We start from the raw sequence: 15,122 nt of genomic DNA, 5'->3' as shown, positions 1-15,122 counted from the left end.
AGACAGCCAAGGAAGAACACTTTGTTTTTTCCATTTGGTCTGATGGTGCTCCTTTAGAACATGTGCTCTGTCTTCTGTCCCATGATATCTGTTGTTTGTTGTCATTTTAACTGTTAAACTAATACTATATGCTCTACCATCACCATGTGGTGTCTTCCTCCATTGTGTGGTCCTACCCAGGAAACACATTCTATTATGTGGCTGACTGAGCTGATGGACCCTATTGTTCATCCAGATCAGCAGATGTTTGGCCATTGAAGTCAATGGGATTAGAACTAATTCATCTAAGCAGCTCATTTTATAAGCGATTTTACAAAAACGATAGCCCATTGGTGGAATCCCCAATGCTGAGTAGAGTTTTATTGCTGATTTCAGTGGAAATAGATTCTCCTCCCCCCAAAAAACCTAATTGCCCTGTTCTGAATGACCCACTCTGCTGTCCTGAATTCTCACTTTAGTACTTGATTTAAATGGGGCTTGCAGGCTAATGTGTTTGAGATGGCAGGCTTAGTATCAAAATGAAAAACGTGAGAAAATAGTTCTGATTAAAGCAAAGGATGATGATGTGACCCGGTTACTCCTTTTCTGCCATCATTCTCATCCCTTATAGAGACTACGCTTGCTGACACAGCACTTCCATATATGTTCAGGGCAGATGAGTGGGGTACCAGTTATGCCAAATACTGTGCTTAAAAGGTACACCAGAATCCCTGAAATGGCCTTTCAGAGTCATCTTTTGTAGAAGCAAGCATGGCCAAGGCCAAAGCAATCAGTGTGGTCACAACATAAAATTATCACTGATCAAAAGAGTTTGGATTTTATTTAGTTAGCTTGGTTGATACATTCTTCTTGGACTGGACGGGTCGAGTTATTTAATTAAAAACACACTCACATAACTCTACTCTGCCCTTTCAGTAGCTCAGAGCAGCATTCAATGGATAAGAAAACCACATTTGCAACTAACAAACAATCCAGCTATCAACAGATATTAGCATTAAGATGTCTGTCTGCAAGAATATGATCACTGATGTCCAACTCTCACCATTGCAACAGCTGCGCCTTCTCCCAGTTCTTGCTATCCAAGGGATTGTCTCAGGTTCCAACATTTTGAAACATGAGGTTTATGGTGGCTTTAACAATAGTTGTAGAATGCAAATTTAAAATAGCTATCAAATGTACAAATCCCTCATTTCTTCCACTTTTTCTATTAGCTATCAAATATTAATTAAAAAGCATGACAGAGGCTCAGAGGTAATGTAAGCTTCACATGGGAAAACATTTAGCCAGACAGTATCGTAATGCTACTAAGCTACCAGAGAAGATTTATGACTGACCATTGCATATTCTTAATTAACATAATTGTATTTGAACTTTGCTTTATCTCAATGGGTAGCAGCAGACAGAAAGTTGGAGTGCAAGTGAGGAAACAGCTGCCCTTGAGAGGAAGGAGTCCCATGTCCTTCCTTACATGTGGCTGCTGGAGCAACAGTGTGCAAATATGCCAATGATGAATGACCAGTTGTGTCTAGCACAGTTGTTGACATCATTGCCCTGTGTCTGCGCAAGTGGCTGTTGGCTGTTTACCACCTCCACCTCTTCAACATCCCGAGACAGTGGTGGTTGAATGCTTCCCACTCCATTTTATTAGCTGCTGCTGCCAAAAAATTAGGTGAGGTTGCAGCATTGTCTCCTTAATATAAATTTTAAACATATAGCTATACAGCTCTGTGATACATCTCATCTATACAATCCCCAATAATAAAGACCAGTCACCAGTTTTTTCCCCAGCCACCAAAAAAAACAGTTGTAACCACATCAGGTATTTGAACACCAGCCAATCTCCAGTTTAGGCTTGAGCAAAACTCCAAAGAATGAACCAAGAAAAAAGGCAGGATATGTTTTAGTAAATAAATGCATTCCATAACTGCATGGCTATCTGACAAGCTGCTTTATGTTCCACTTGCCTCTTTGGGAATATCTTAAATCAGCAGCAGCCCTGGGGTATCAGGTTTCCTTCTTTTCCTTTCTCTTCTTCCACAGTGGAATGAGTAGCCAAATATTTTCATTGGGAGTTCTTGTGAGAGAATGTATCCCACAGTACTAGTACAGAAATAATCAGAATAGCATCTTCTATAGAGACTACTTCTGTCCCTGTGTCACATCATTATTAATTTATTCACAAAATTTGTATGCCGCTTTCCTGCTCTTACAAGGACCACCAAGGCGGCTAACAATTTAAAACATACATAATAAAACTACATGTTAAAACCATTAAAATCAACTCCACCTCCCAAAACATATTAACACAGTTAAAAAACAGAGATAAAATACATACAAGACATAAAAACAGCAATTAAAACTTTGGTTAGGAAGTAGAGATTACTGAGAGAATGCCAAATGGAACAAAAAGTCTTCACTCTCTGGTGGAAGATGGCAACTGAAGGGGACAGACGAACTTCCCTGGGGAGAAAGTTCCAGAGCTTTGGTGCCATGACCTCCTATGGTCTGTCTGTAAACATGCTCTCCTTTACATTATCTACCATGTGTCCACTAAAAATGAGAGGGAATGCTAAGAGATATGTCACTGATAATACAATTCTGTAAAGTAGTTTTCCTTAACAGCATGAGCACACATTAGTTTATTTCAAGGTCAGTATAACACATAAGAACACAAAGAATGGCTGAATGAACCTCAGTCCTTCCAGGTCAACATTCTGTTTCCTATGGAACCCAGTTAGATGACCTTCCAGAGACATGAAATTATGACCTTCCCCTGTTGTAATTAAATTAATTATTTGAATTAATTAACCAAACTAAAGTTGTTTGTCTTCCCAGCATCTGGTATTCAGAAATATCTTGCCTCTGGATGTGGAGATTCCATTTAACTACCTGTCCTCCATGAGTTTGTCTGGTCCTTCTTACAGACTATCTAAGCTAAGCACTTCACCAGAACTGATGCAGTGCCAAGAAAAAGCATGGAACTATTTGTGTGTATGTACTTATATAGTTACTTTCTGAAATTACCCTGTCATGTACAGATACAAATTGTCAGTTGCTTACAGTTCCATGATGGAAAGTGGACTATAAACGTCATTAAAAATGAGATTTCTTTAATCATTAAAACAAAGCTAGGAAAAAATGTTTTTGAGATGCAATATAAAGCATGCCTTTTTGCAAGGCATCTGGTATCTAGGAAACTGTGGCTTTATCTGACAGAAAGAAAAGCTATGTATTTTCCATTTCTTCCCCATCTGGGCTTTGGCTAATAAATTATATGTAAATAAAAGCATCGTGTTTGTAGTTATGGCAATTATATTTAGTAAGCAGTACTCCTGTACGAGTGGAGAGAGCCACAATACCCTCCTGTTAATACTACATCAAACTTTAGGCAGAGTTGAGCAGGCACAACCTATTGGGGGAAATAACACTGACACAAAATAAGCTCTCCAAAACTGGTGGTAGTAAATTAGAAGCCACTTTGCACAAAATAAGAGAGACACTCTGGAAAGAAGGGAGGGGGAAAAAGTAAGCGTGTGTTTTGTAATTGGCTTTCCTTCTCAAAGTGGTAACCTTTAAACAAAGCTCCCAAGAGGCCCCATAAACTTGTATGTCAATTATTCCGAGTCATTTAAATGAATAAAAATGTTCCTTGTCAAAGATTCAACAAAACTAACATACTTCAGAGGAAATAAGTAGCAGCCAAGTCTATTTTTCATCAAGGGTTCTTGGACTGTCATTGTAAGGTGCCATATAAGCTACAAAGGAAAACCAATTACTTCAAATTTAGTTTCCTCCTGGGGGGAAAAACATGCAGAACAAATGATGTTTGAGTGTAGCAGAGTGATCTGTATTTTACAGAAGAACAACAAAGTAGGCTGTCTTGAGTTTTATAATCCCATATACCAACTCAGGAATTAAAATATTCTTTCAGATCACTGATTACTCAGTGGCGGACCTACATTTTGGGGGCCCTGAAGCTTGAACTGTTACGGGGGCCCCTTCGCAACCGGCAACAATAGGGCAACATCCAACAAGGTCCAAAGGGCCTTGCTGCCCTTGCAAGGACCTTGAGGCTCAAATGGTGGAGAACAGGTGGGTGGGGTGGAGTCTTTGAAAATTGGCCGTACAGTGATGAAATAAAACTACAGAACCATTAAGCCATGCACCAACAAAGGATCTGACAATCCAGCTGCCAAAATGTAGGCTGTGAATATATTCGGGCGAGCTCAGTGCGCCCTTACAGCTGGGAGTTCAAGCGCTGCAAGCCCCTGAGAAAATTTTGAAATTTGACCAATTACAGGGACATTTTCAGGCCATATGAAATGGGTATTAGAGCATATTCTAAAGTCAATATTAAGTACTTCAACCTATTGGCTTATGATTCTATCACTAAAAAACTCCATTGATTTTGTTGAGAAATTCACTCATTAAAAAAAGTTGCTTCAGGGGGCCTCTCTGGGATTAGGGGCCCTGAAGCTTAAGCTTCATTAGTTTCACAGTAGATCTGCCTCTGTGATTACTGCATCTTCTTGGTTGTTAAGAAATGACTGTACAAATGAGGATGTGTCCTGCTTTCTTTAAGACACAGGAACAACCATTGCATCAGCACCGATTTCAACTAAACATGGTTTCAACTCATATCTCATGTAATAGTGCCATGTGGTTCACTTGTATTAGCACTGTTTCTGGTGCCAGATTTCAGTGTTTTAGTAGCAACAGCCAGAGTTATCAGAGAGCTTTCTTTTGCCTCCTTTGTAACATGGCTTTGCCAATGTGCAGCAGGGAGGATAGACAGAACTACGTGCGGCCCCTTGCAATGGACTGTAAGCAGCAGGACAGCTACACTGATTTCAACGTCTTTCCCCCTATGTAGGATCTGGCCCATTGACTTCAATGGAATCATGAGGATTCAAATCAGGGTTTCATTTGAACGACCCCCCCCTCCGTTTTTCTGTTTTTGTATGTCGTGAAATGTCTGATGTGTTCTCTCAGTTGTTTATTGATTTGAACATGTTAAGCTTCTTCTAAATTGATTGACTGTTTATTTTTTCCCCTTTCTGTTCCTTAAAAAGAGATTATTACTAATCATGTTGTTTTTATATGTCTTTTGTGACATGAGGATCACTCAGGAGGAATAGGCGAGCCAGACTCCCCTCCCCCATTCCCAAATTATCTCTACTTTTGTGTGTATAAAATGCCAAATTATTGAGCCACATCTGCATCCTGACCAATGACCCCTCCACTGCTCTTGCACTTAATTATTTTAGAAAACAACCCTATGCCAATGCTTGGGAAGCAAATTTTGCATTGTATCAATTCAGCTGTTGTAGAAGATGGCTTCCAGTGTGAGCAGCTGTTAGTCAAAGCAAAGCCAGCTTTGGGATTCTGATCCCTCTTGGATCTTTTGACCCGCAAAAACTGTCCATCCCAGGGAGTGCTACCTCCCCCCTTCCCACACGTACCGGTTGTCTAATTGCAAGGGATATGAAATCACTGGGGGAGGATACTGGAGCAGACTAAAGGGTGCTGGTTCACCGATCCCTTGTTGTCACATGACTTTCCGAGTGTTCTCCGCCTGTTACTCATTGAGTGTTATCTATTCATTTTAAAGAAACCCAGTAAACCTGGCAGTGTTAAAACTGAACGAGCAGGGGCTTTTGGACAAATTGAAAAACAAATGGTGGTACGACAAGGGCGAGTGCGGCAGCGGGGGAGGTGACTCCAAGGTCAGCCTCAGTAAGAACAACCTAGTGGGTATAAACGGCATGGATAGTAACCAGCAACCACACTGCCAACACACCTTGCACTCAAAGACTTGGGGAGAGCCAGTGCTGTTGGGCAGTCCTCTCACTGGGCGAGAACATGAACTCTGCTGAACTAACAATGAAATGGAGAAAGGACTACATGGAGCCACATGTGATGCCTGCATGGCCATTGCAGCACTCCCTGCAGCAAAAGGGATTAAAATCCCTCCTGTGCATTGCACTCGAGCTTTTGTATGGCCACATCTTTCCTTTCCCCCACACCTCCCATCCCTAGGAATCTCTTCAGCATGACCTTGGGCAGGAGGCTGAGATACTGTGCAGGGTTATGCTACTCGCTGGTTATCCTGCAGACAGGAACGGTCTGCCGTTATCAGCGTTGGCGAGGCCTTTGCAAGTATCTATGGCAGGCTGAGGTTGCTGGTTACTCAAAGTGATATAGTAATACTCATCTTGCTGGGCTGGAGGAAAGAAGGGTCTGGCTGTGCTGGGAGTGGCGGGGAAGGATGGTGTGCTGGAGGAGGGCGGGGTGGCCAGATGGAGTATTCAATCGTATCACTTTGTAAATGTATAACTTGTACAAATGAATGCTGTGAATGAACTGTCTGTGATGAATAACATAAAATAACATTGGTAATGTTATTTATGTTATTTCCCCCCCTGGTTTGAAGAGGTCCCGTAAACCTAGCGGTTTTGAAACTCAGTGAGCAAGGCGTCTTAGACAAGCTGAAAAGCAAATGGTGGTACGATAAAGGGGAGTGTGGAAGCAAAGACTCCGGAAGTAAGGTCAGTTACCCCTGAAGAGGTCATGCATACCCATTTAAAACAAAAATCAGTGTGTTTCCAAAGACTCCCTTGGCTTTAGTGGTACCAAACTTTGAACCTGATGTGAGGCATATTGGTTCCCTAAAATGTTATAGTTACTCTTCATGTGCATGGTGATATCACTTTAGTTCACATCAGTGTATAGGAGCAGGACAGGTAACATGCCATGCCAGGCCAGAATTGTAAATCTAGAGAAGGGAGGATAATGACAAACACCAGGGAAATCAAAAGCTAAACTTTGTAAGTATCATGGAAGAAGAACCTTGAATTGATGGGGAGAGAGAAGGGGGAAATAATGAAAAATTGCAAATAAAGCTGAAACTACATGCCTGGGCAATAGTTTGAATAGCTACTTTGATCGCAGAGGTGTTGAGTGAGCCAAAGGGGGAAAGCGTTTAGAATAAAACTATATTTTGGGCATGCTGAGTTTGAGAGCTCTATCAGCTTTGCTGTACAGTTTGTACTCAGGTTCCAGTAACCATTACAACATAGACACTTTCCATCAGTCATCAATTCCAGGCATGTGCAAGTAGTGAGAAGGTGTAGGAATGCTGCTTGTGAGCATTTTAAAAGGAAATCCTGTGATTATATAAAAAAATTAAGAAGTGGGTCTTATAATGGCTAATGGAGGTATTACTCATCATCATCATCACCATCATTAATATAGTAGTAGTCATAGTACTTGTAGTAGTCATAGTAATAGTAGTAATAGTAGTAGTTGTGTTGATGTTAATTATTAATTGCTTAAAATTCAGCAACGTACTATACAAGAAATACAACTGGCAGGTTGGTGTAAGTATGGCTTGCAATGTAATAGATGGAGAAGGGAAAAGAAACAGGGTAGGGAAGGAGACAAAATCAGATCCCTATGGATGACAGTTACAGAATGAGCTGACAGAATGGCCACTGACAGAAGATGCTTTTGGGAGGAATGTCTTTTGCCTTCTCACTATAAACAGAAAAACAAAGGAAGGGTAAGGGGAGACAAAAATAGAATAAAATAAAGGCTTCGTCTTTTTAGGCAAACAACACTTCCTGGAGATGCTCCTGGATTGTACAAGTTCTTTGTCCTGAGGCTCCAGAAAGTTCTTGGACAGCTTATTAAGGGTTCCACTGAGCCTTAAAAAAGTAACTCTTGTGCTATGTGTATCTAGGCTAGGGCTTGGTAGAGGAGGAGGATAGAGGATGAGAAAATAAGAATAGTGCTGTGCTCTTTCTCTGTGGGTGCTCCTCAGGGGTACTTGGAGGAAAGTATCAGAGCATACCTCTTTTAAGCTCCCTCAGCATTGACAACTGCCTGACCACATCAATCCCTGACATGTCAATAGAATCTCATTACTGATCGATCACTCCTGCAAATCCATGGAGCTTTTCCACACAACACAATTCTTTCTGTGAGTAGAAAGAATAACTTCAAAACAACCTCACAGACGAAAAGCATTCTGTTATGCCCACCCTTCTATAGACAAGGTGAGATACAGATATTAGAGAGGAGGCTTTGGCTGAAGAAGGTGGAAAATTGGATGAAATGTCCATGAAATCGTCTAGAGATAAGGTCATGTGGGAAAATACATGCATTAGATAAGTGACAGAGGATACATGTTAAGTAAGTGGACAGATGATATAGAAACGACCTGGCCCTTATATAGAAAAGCTTGACCCTTATGTTGATGTCAAGAAATGGGCTATTTTAATTCATATTCATAGTTTAGATGGTGAAATCTTACAAAATCCAGGCCCCGTTTCCTTTGTGAAAACTGGGTTATTCTTCCTACATGGACATTATAACTCCATGCAACATAAACAGTCCTCCTTGTTTCAGACTATGTCAGCTGAACTGTATCACACAAAACAGAAAACAGTGTTCTTTTGTAGTGCGCCTGTGTCAGTCTTCCACATTGACTTTCATGTCAATTCCCTTTTTGAACACATTGGTACATGTGCAGAAGAAATTAGAATGAAAACAATGACCAAACTTGCCGACATTCCTTTTTCCTCTTAATGACGGTTCCACTTGATCGAGTGCTGCAACTCTAATTGTTACTGTACTTCTAGACTGCATGTCTGTATCCTCTATATACATCTTTAAGACCTGGAAAAGTATATCTTGCACATTTCAAAAATCTACATTTCTGTTTATATTTCTCTTTTAAATCAACTATAAACTAGTTTTCTCTTTGATATTTATGGAGGGAAAAAATAAAAATCATCCCCTTTTCTTGAACAGTTCTAATTTCCTATACCCACCCAATTATTATGCAAATACTGCACATCATTATGAACACAAAGAATCAAATTCCATTCTCTGCAGCATGTCAGTTATGCATTAATTGCCTTCCTACTGGGTACTAAACACCCTGTTCCTAATCCTACACAAACAAAAATTCCCCAAAGCATAGAAAACATGTTATTTATTTTAAAATGTATATCCTTCTGCCCTGCATTCTGAGTAGCTTACAATAGACTATACGTAAAAACCCAAGGTCATAATAAAAAGAATTAAAACAACCAACCCAACGCAACCACAATGAGGGATGATAAATCACTAAATACCTTTCAGTAAATTCCTTTCACTAACAACCTTTCAGAAGAGAAAAGTCTTTTATGCCTGAAAAACTGTCACAGACAGTGCCTTCTAAACCTTCTGTGGAAGATTAGTTCATGGGGTGAGTGCTAAAACTGACAATGTACAGGTCTTACTTGCAACAGAACAAACCTACCAGATCTAGTGGATCATTTAAAAAGATTTGATGGTCTGAAGCAAGTTAGTGCATGGATTCTTATCAGGAGAGGCAGTCCTTCGGTTAGAAGAAGAAGTTGGTTTTTAAATGCCAATTTTCTCTACCTTTTAAGGGAATCAAACTGGCTTACAACCTCCTTCCCTTTTTTATCCCACTATAGACACCTTGTGAGGTAGGTTAGGCTGAAAGAGCTCAGAGAGAACTGTAACTAGCCCAAGGTCACCCAGATGCCTTCATGTGGAGGAGCGGGGAATCAAACTGGTTCTCCAGATTAGAGTCCGCCACTCTTTACCACTACACCACACTAGCTCTCATAGGTTACATAGGTCCCAGATCACAATGGTCATTAAAAATAAGAAGCATTGTCTTGAATTGTGCCCAGAAGCAAAAAACCAATGAAGTTTTCATTACCGGCTTAGTATATGCAGACTCAATAAAGTAAGCCACAGCCTTCAATTTGCAAGATCTGAGCAAGGCTGTCAAAGATAGGACATTTTGGTGGACTTTCATTCATATGGTCACCATGAGTCGGAAGCGACTTGACGGCACTTAACACACACACACATATGCAGACAGATTAACATATATCAACAAGTGGGCTGCACTACCTGAAGCTTCTGAACTGTCTTCAAGGGCAGCAGTACCACCAAACAGAATTACAACAACCTAGCTGAGAAGTTACAGAAGCGTGGATCAGCACAGCCAAGTGTTGAAGGGGGCACAATTTATTTAAAAAGTGCAGGTGGTAGAAGGTGCTTCTAGCAATTGCAGCAATCTGTCCCTCACATAACAGTGCTGGGTCCAGGAGCACACTCAAGATTTTTCTCTGATTTAATAGGAATAATATAACCCCATTCCAAATAGACAGGTTGGTTCACTTCAGAATTTCAGCTTTAACCATCAGCATTATCTTTGGATTCAATGTCTACTTTTTCGCCCTCATCCACTTTATTTTTGCCATCTAACAGAAACATCAGCACCTAACATGTAAGTGAAGAGTAACTACCTTGTTATATGCCTTAGAAGGCTTCCATAGTACCTTTGCCAAAGGCTGCATAGTGTAAAAACAATCCCATTGCAATTAGATCCCAAGCAGAATAATTATGACACCTATTGTGTTTAAAACAATCACTCCAACGGAATCGCTACAATATTTACTTTATTCTCTGGTGAATATCGTCTCTTGATTTGCATTCCACACAAGCTTAAACAAAGAAGAGGACAGGAGAAGGGCATACAGGAGTTTACGTGAATTATATGACCTCAGTGTGGATTGCATCAGTTGCATGTCCTTAAAGAACAAAAGTCAGACCATGGGAATTGCATGTAAGAATTATTGTGGCCAGCTGTCAAGTTTTGAAAGTGTCCTGAATCTCCGTGTGTAAAATTTGTTCATACTGCATGCCTGATTTCCAAGATAATAAAAACACAATATTTTGTAGATTTTAGAACCATGTGAATTGAAAGCACACTGGGTCAGTATTAAAAGAAAATATGTTTTGAATTTTGACCTCGTCTTCTGCTTAACAAAAAAGTTATTGAGGACCATACCTTATGCATGCTGCTTAATCTGTGAACCATTCACATAATTCATCCATTGACTAGAGCCAACATGGACATCCACTACATCCCTGGTGAATTTGAATACAGCACAGGGATTGCTGGGCTCATCATATTCCAGTGGCATCACATTTGGGGCTATGAAAGAAACAATTGCCCTGATCCATAAGACCAGTCTACCTGTTCAATAGAGAACTTTCATGGGTGGTTTCTACTAGGGCTGTTGAAAAAAAAAATTCAGTAAAATTCGGATTCGGCAAAATTCGGCCTGTTTTTATTCTGGAAATGCCGAAGTCCGAACTCCCCCACTTCGGGTCCATGCAATTCGGCATGAGATCTGGAGTTCAGGGAAAAATTCGGCCGAATAAAGCCATTAAAAACAATTGCGCCTTTCCATGGCTCCGAAGGGGCATTTTTGGGGGTAGAGGTCCCAAACTTTCAGTGTAGCTTGAGGGGACCCTTCTTGCAAGAACCCCCAAGTTTTGTAAAGATTGGGTCAGGGGGGGCTGAGATATGGGCCCCGAAAGGGGTCCCCCCTCCTTAATGTGCATCTCTGACATTGGGGGGTTGCAATTAGCAGAGCTTGCTGCCTACTCCGGAAGCTCCCAGCCCCGACAAACAACTGAGCTGTGGGGAGCAAGGGCAGGGCAGGTGCGAAGAAGTTTGCAAACCATGCAAAGCAACACATTTGCAGCCATGCAAACCATGCAAACCATGAAAAGCAACACATTTGCAACCATGCAAACCATGAAAAGCAACACATTTGCAACCATGCAAAGCAACACCTGACACCTGGGAGTTTGCAAACCATGGAAAGGGACAGAGGCAGCTAGCTATGCATAAGGAGCAGGAGGGGGTGGAATTTCACCTTTGCATTGGACTCGGGACCAGGCAAATGCATTCTTTAAGTCACAATTTGAAAACCAGTTTTGAGCAAGCATCAAAATAGACCTAACCGATATTATGAATGAGGGAAAACCTGAGGACACACAACTGAAGCCCCCCCCTCAAACCAGGGAGAGAGAGACTCAGGGGGCACCCCCCCCTGCAGAACAGGCGAAAGTCCCCTTTGGCTTCCCCCCCCCACAGAAACTGCTCCCTCCCCACACACTGACTCTACTTCCCCCCCACACACACACACACAGGAGAAAAATTATAGAGAAAAGCCCCAAAATGGGTCTTACTGTGGATGTCTTCTGTTCCATCAGGGGGCACCCCCCCCCCGCAGAACAGGCAAAAGCCCCCTTTGGCTTCCCCCCCCACCCACAGAAACTGCTCCGTCCCCACACACACACAGACTCTGTTTCCCCACACACACACACACACACACACAGGAGAAAAATTATAGAGAAAAGTCCCAAAATGGGTCTTACTGTGGATGTCTTCTGTTCCATCTTCTTCGCATCTGCCCCGCCCTTACTCCCCGCAGCTCAGCTGTTTGTCGGGGCTGGGAGCTTTGGGCATGGGCGGCAAACTCTGCTAATTGCAAACCCCCATTGTCAGAGATGCACATTAAGGGTTGGGAAGAAGACCCAGCTTGGCCACCGATTGGCCGCAGGAGAATGCTGCTTACTAACTGATGGTTATGCTGCTACACTGAACCCCGAATTTGCCAAATTTATTTGCCGAACACCCTGGACTAGCTGAATTCGGCTTCCCGTTTTCCCACCTTTTTTGAGTTCGGTTCCATCCAAACTAAAAACCGCCGAATCAGGGGAAATTCGGCTGGTTTTCGGTTCAGGATGAACCAAATCGACAGCCCTAGTTTCTACTAAATGCTATTTGTAGGCAAAAAGAGGACATCCATCTTCTATGGATCCATAACAGATGTTGCAACATATAATTTAGCTGCCCTACACATGAGGTGGTGCATGCAGCTACCACACAAATGCATCATCTAATGTGTTCACCCTAAGACTGACATAACTGCAATCTAATTTTGATGCAACTGGAAATAAATATCCTAAGGCACGATCTGTGAGTGTTAAATCTCCCCTGTTCCATCCTTATCACATACAAAGCTTTCTTATGCATGTGTTAGGGGCTTGTTGGTGAAAAGAATATGAAACTTCCAAATTTGTCATAGAACTGCCAGTGTCAAAGATGAATAAATGGCAAAGATTGTCAAATGTCAATGATTAATACATTATTATAACTTAATAATAATTACAGGAGTTTGGAGGCATGAAATCTTTTGTTATAGGAATATCACACTTATATGAATAGAATAATTATAGTACAGTTCTAGGAATATGCTGTGACTTATAATGGGCGCAAATGTGTGCAGAAAGTGGCTTTCCACTTTCTGCACACGTTTTAAACATTTGGCAATTCAAAAGTGGATGAAACTACATTTTCTTAAGAGGAAGCTTTTTTTCATTCAGTCCTAGCCATTAGCAACAGATTAATGTTCTGGACCTTTTTAGCTACTTAAGTAAACTATATAAAACAAGTAGACTGTGAATCAAGCATTTAAATAGTGGCTTGGATCCAGTGCTGTGCAAGCAGAAACTTGAACAGATTTGTACAGCACCTATTGCTTTCCTTGCTATACATTATAATGCCCAGAAAGTAGTTGTACGAGACCTTGCACAAGGAGAAATGCAAGTGGAGAGACCATCAGTTTGACATAGCACTAGTAACTACCATGTTGCATTTCCACTTGCACAAGAGGTCTAGGTTAAGCGGAAATTTGGCACTGGATCCAGCCGAACGTATTACACCTATAAAATGTCACCTACAAGTACTGTCTCTTTCCTAAAGAAATGCAAAAGCTGCATTCCCCACCCCACCCCCCATGATTTATGTAGCCAGCCAGGCCAGATGGTAACAGTAAACAGTAACAGTGTGACACCACAATTAGGTTTGGGATTGTGGCATAAGGGCAGAGATTAACCCTCCCCCAGGGTGGCCAACTACAGGTTGATAAATTTCTGAAGATTTAAGAGGAGAGCCTTGGGAGGGCAGGGTTTGGCTGGGGAGGGACCTCAGTGGGGTATAATATCATAGAGTCCACCCTCCTTAGCAGCAGTTTTCTCCAAAGGGACTGATAGCTATAGTCTAGAGATCAATTGTAATTCTGAGAAGTTTCCATGCCCCACCTGGAGGCTGGCAACCTACTTCCCATGCTCACCATTATCTTAGCCCCTTGCAATAGCTGTAAGCACCATAGAGGGAACTGTGCATCTTGCCTAGTCAGGCCCTAATTTCAAGAACAACAAAGCTTTAAGCAGATATTAAACTTAGGGCCAAGCCACAAGACAGACAATGTTGATTTATTCAAGTGTCGGGTACATTTGTATGTACAACAGTGGGTGAGGAAATTTAATTTTTTCTACAAAAGGTGTGCAGGGCTGAGGGGAGCTGTTTTTTTTCCCACACACACACTTAGTTCCCCACACTTTCACTTCTTCAGACATGTTTCTCCCCAGTTACTCTCACTCCAAGTATCACAACTAGGCTGGGAGAAAGTGAGAGAAGCAATGAATTGACTGGAGTTAGGCAGGTTATGAGCAACTCCTATGAATAGACCTTTAATTATAAAAAAAGTTGATCACCCCCACACTGTTGCTATAGACATGTATTGATTGAATATGAGAAAAATAAACATGGCTGCCCCCAGCTTACATGGTTTGACTTTTGGTCATAGAAATATAGTTGCAGAATTTTGGTCTTAATTTAACATACACACAAGGATGGAGATAATGGGGAAAATAACAAAAATGTGGAAAGACTTCTAGTTTTTTATTTATTTAAATATTTCACTTTCAAGGTCTGAGTATTTTTGAACCTAAAACAATAATTTCTAACATTTTGCCAGTGGAGAATAAATGTATATTTCAAGAAGTTCCACATAGCTATCCTAAGCCTCCTTATTCTGTTTATTACATTTGTATCCCTTTCTCCAAGGAGCTCAAAGAAGAATGTTTGTCTTTATAACAACCCAGTGAGCTGGACTGAGAAGCTGTGACTTCCCCACTCTTCCCAGTGTATTTCAATGTAAATTTAGTCCCACTGAAATCTTGCAGATAGATCAAAATATGGGAAAATGCAAGGTGTAGCAAAATGCTCAAGAGACTTTGATACACAAGTGGATCCTAGAATTTGACAACCACTGACATAAATAATTATCTAAATTAGTTTTAGGGTCTTCCTAATGGTAGATTACCACCCAAACCCAATGTAAAGCCACATTTATACACTGGATCTAGACTAAATTGAAAATTCCCACTGA

The 15,122-nt window shown here is 41.2% G+C and overlaps 1 protein-coding gene across 5 annotated transcripts in view; it reads left to right on the top strand.

Moving 5' to 3' along the window:
• GRIA1 (glutamate ionotropic receptor AMPA type subunit 1) overlaps nucleotides 1-15,122 on the top strand; it is a 255,374-nt gene that overhangs the window by 227,203 nt on the left and 13,049 nt on the right. For 2 of the 5 annotated variants that reach the window (XM_056867275.1, XM_056867273.1), the window contains one exon: nucleotides 6,434-6,548. In XM_056867275.1, coding sequence (XP_056723253.1) covers nucleotides 6,434-6,548 — 115 coding nt within the window. Of the gene's footprint in view, nucleotides 1-5,611; nucleotides 5,727-6,433; nucleotides 6,549-15,122 lie in introns of all 5 variants that reach the window. The other 3 variants (XM_056867274.1, XM_056867272.1, XR_008933972.1) reach the window with 2 other exon arrangements.

The sequence above is a fragment of the Euleptes europaea genome, chromosome 1, assembly GCF_029931775.1.
Source record: "Euleptes europaea isolate rEulEur1 chromosome 1, rEulEur1.hap1, whole genome shotgun sequence".
Lineage (NCBI taxonomy): Eukaryota > Metazoa > Chordata > Lepidosauria > Squamata > Sphaerodactylidae > Euleptes > Euleptes europaea.
Note: the sequence above shows the minus strand (reverse complement) of the source record. Positions and strands in the feature narration are given on the sequence as shown.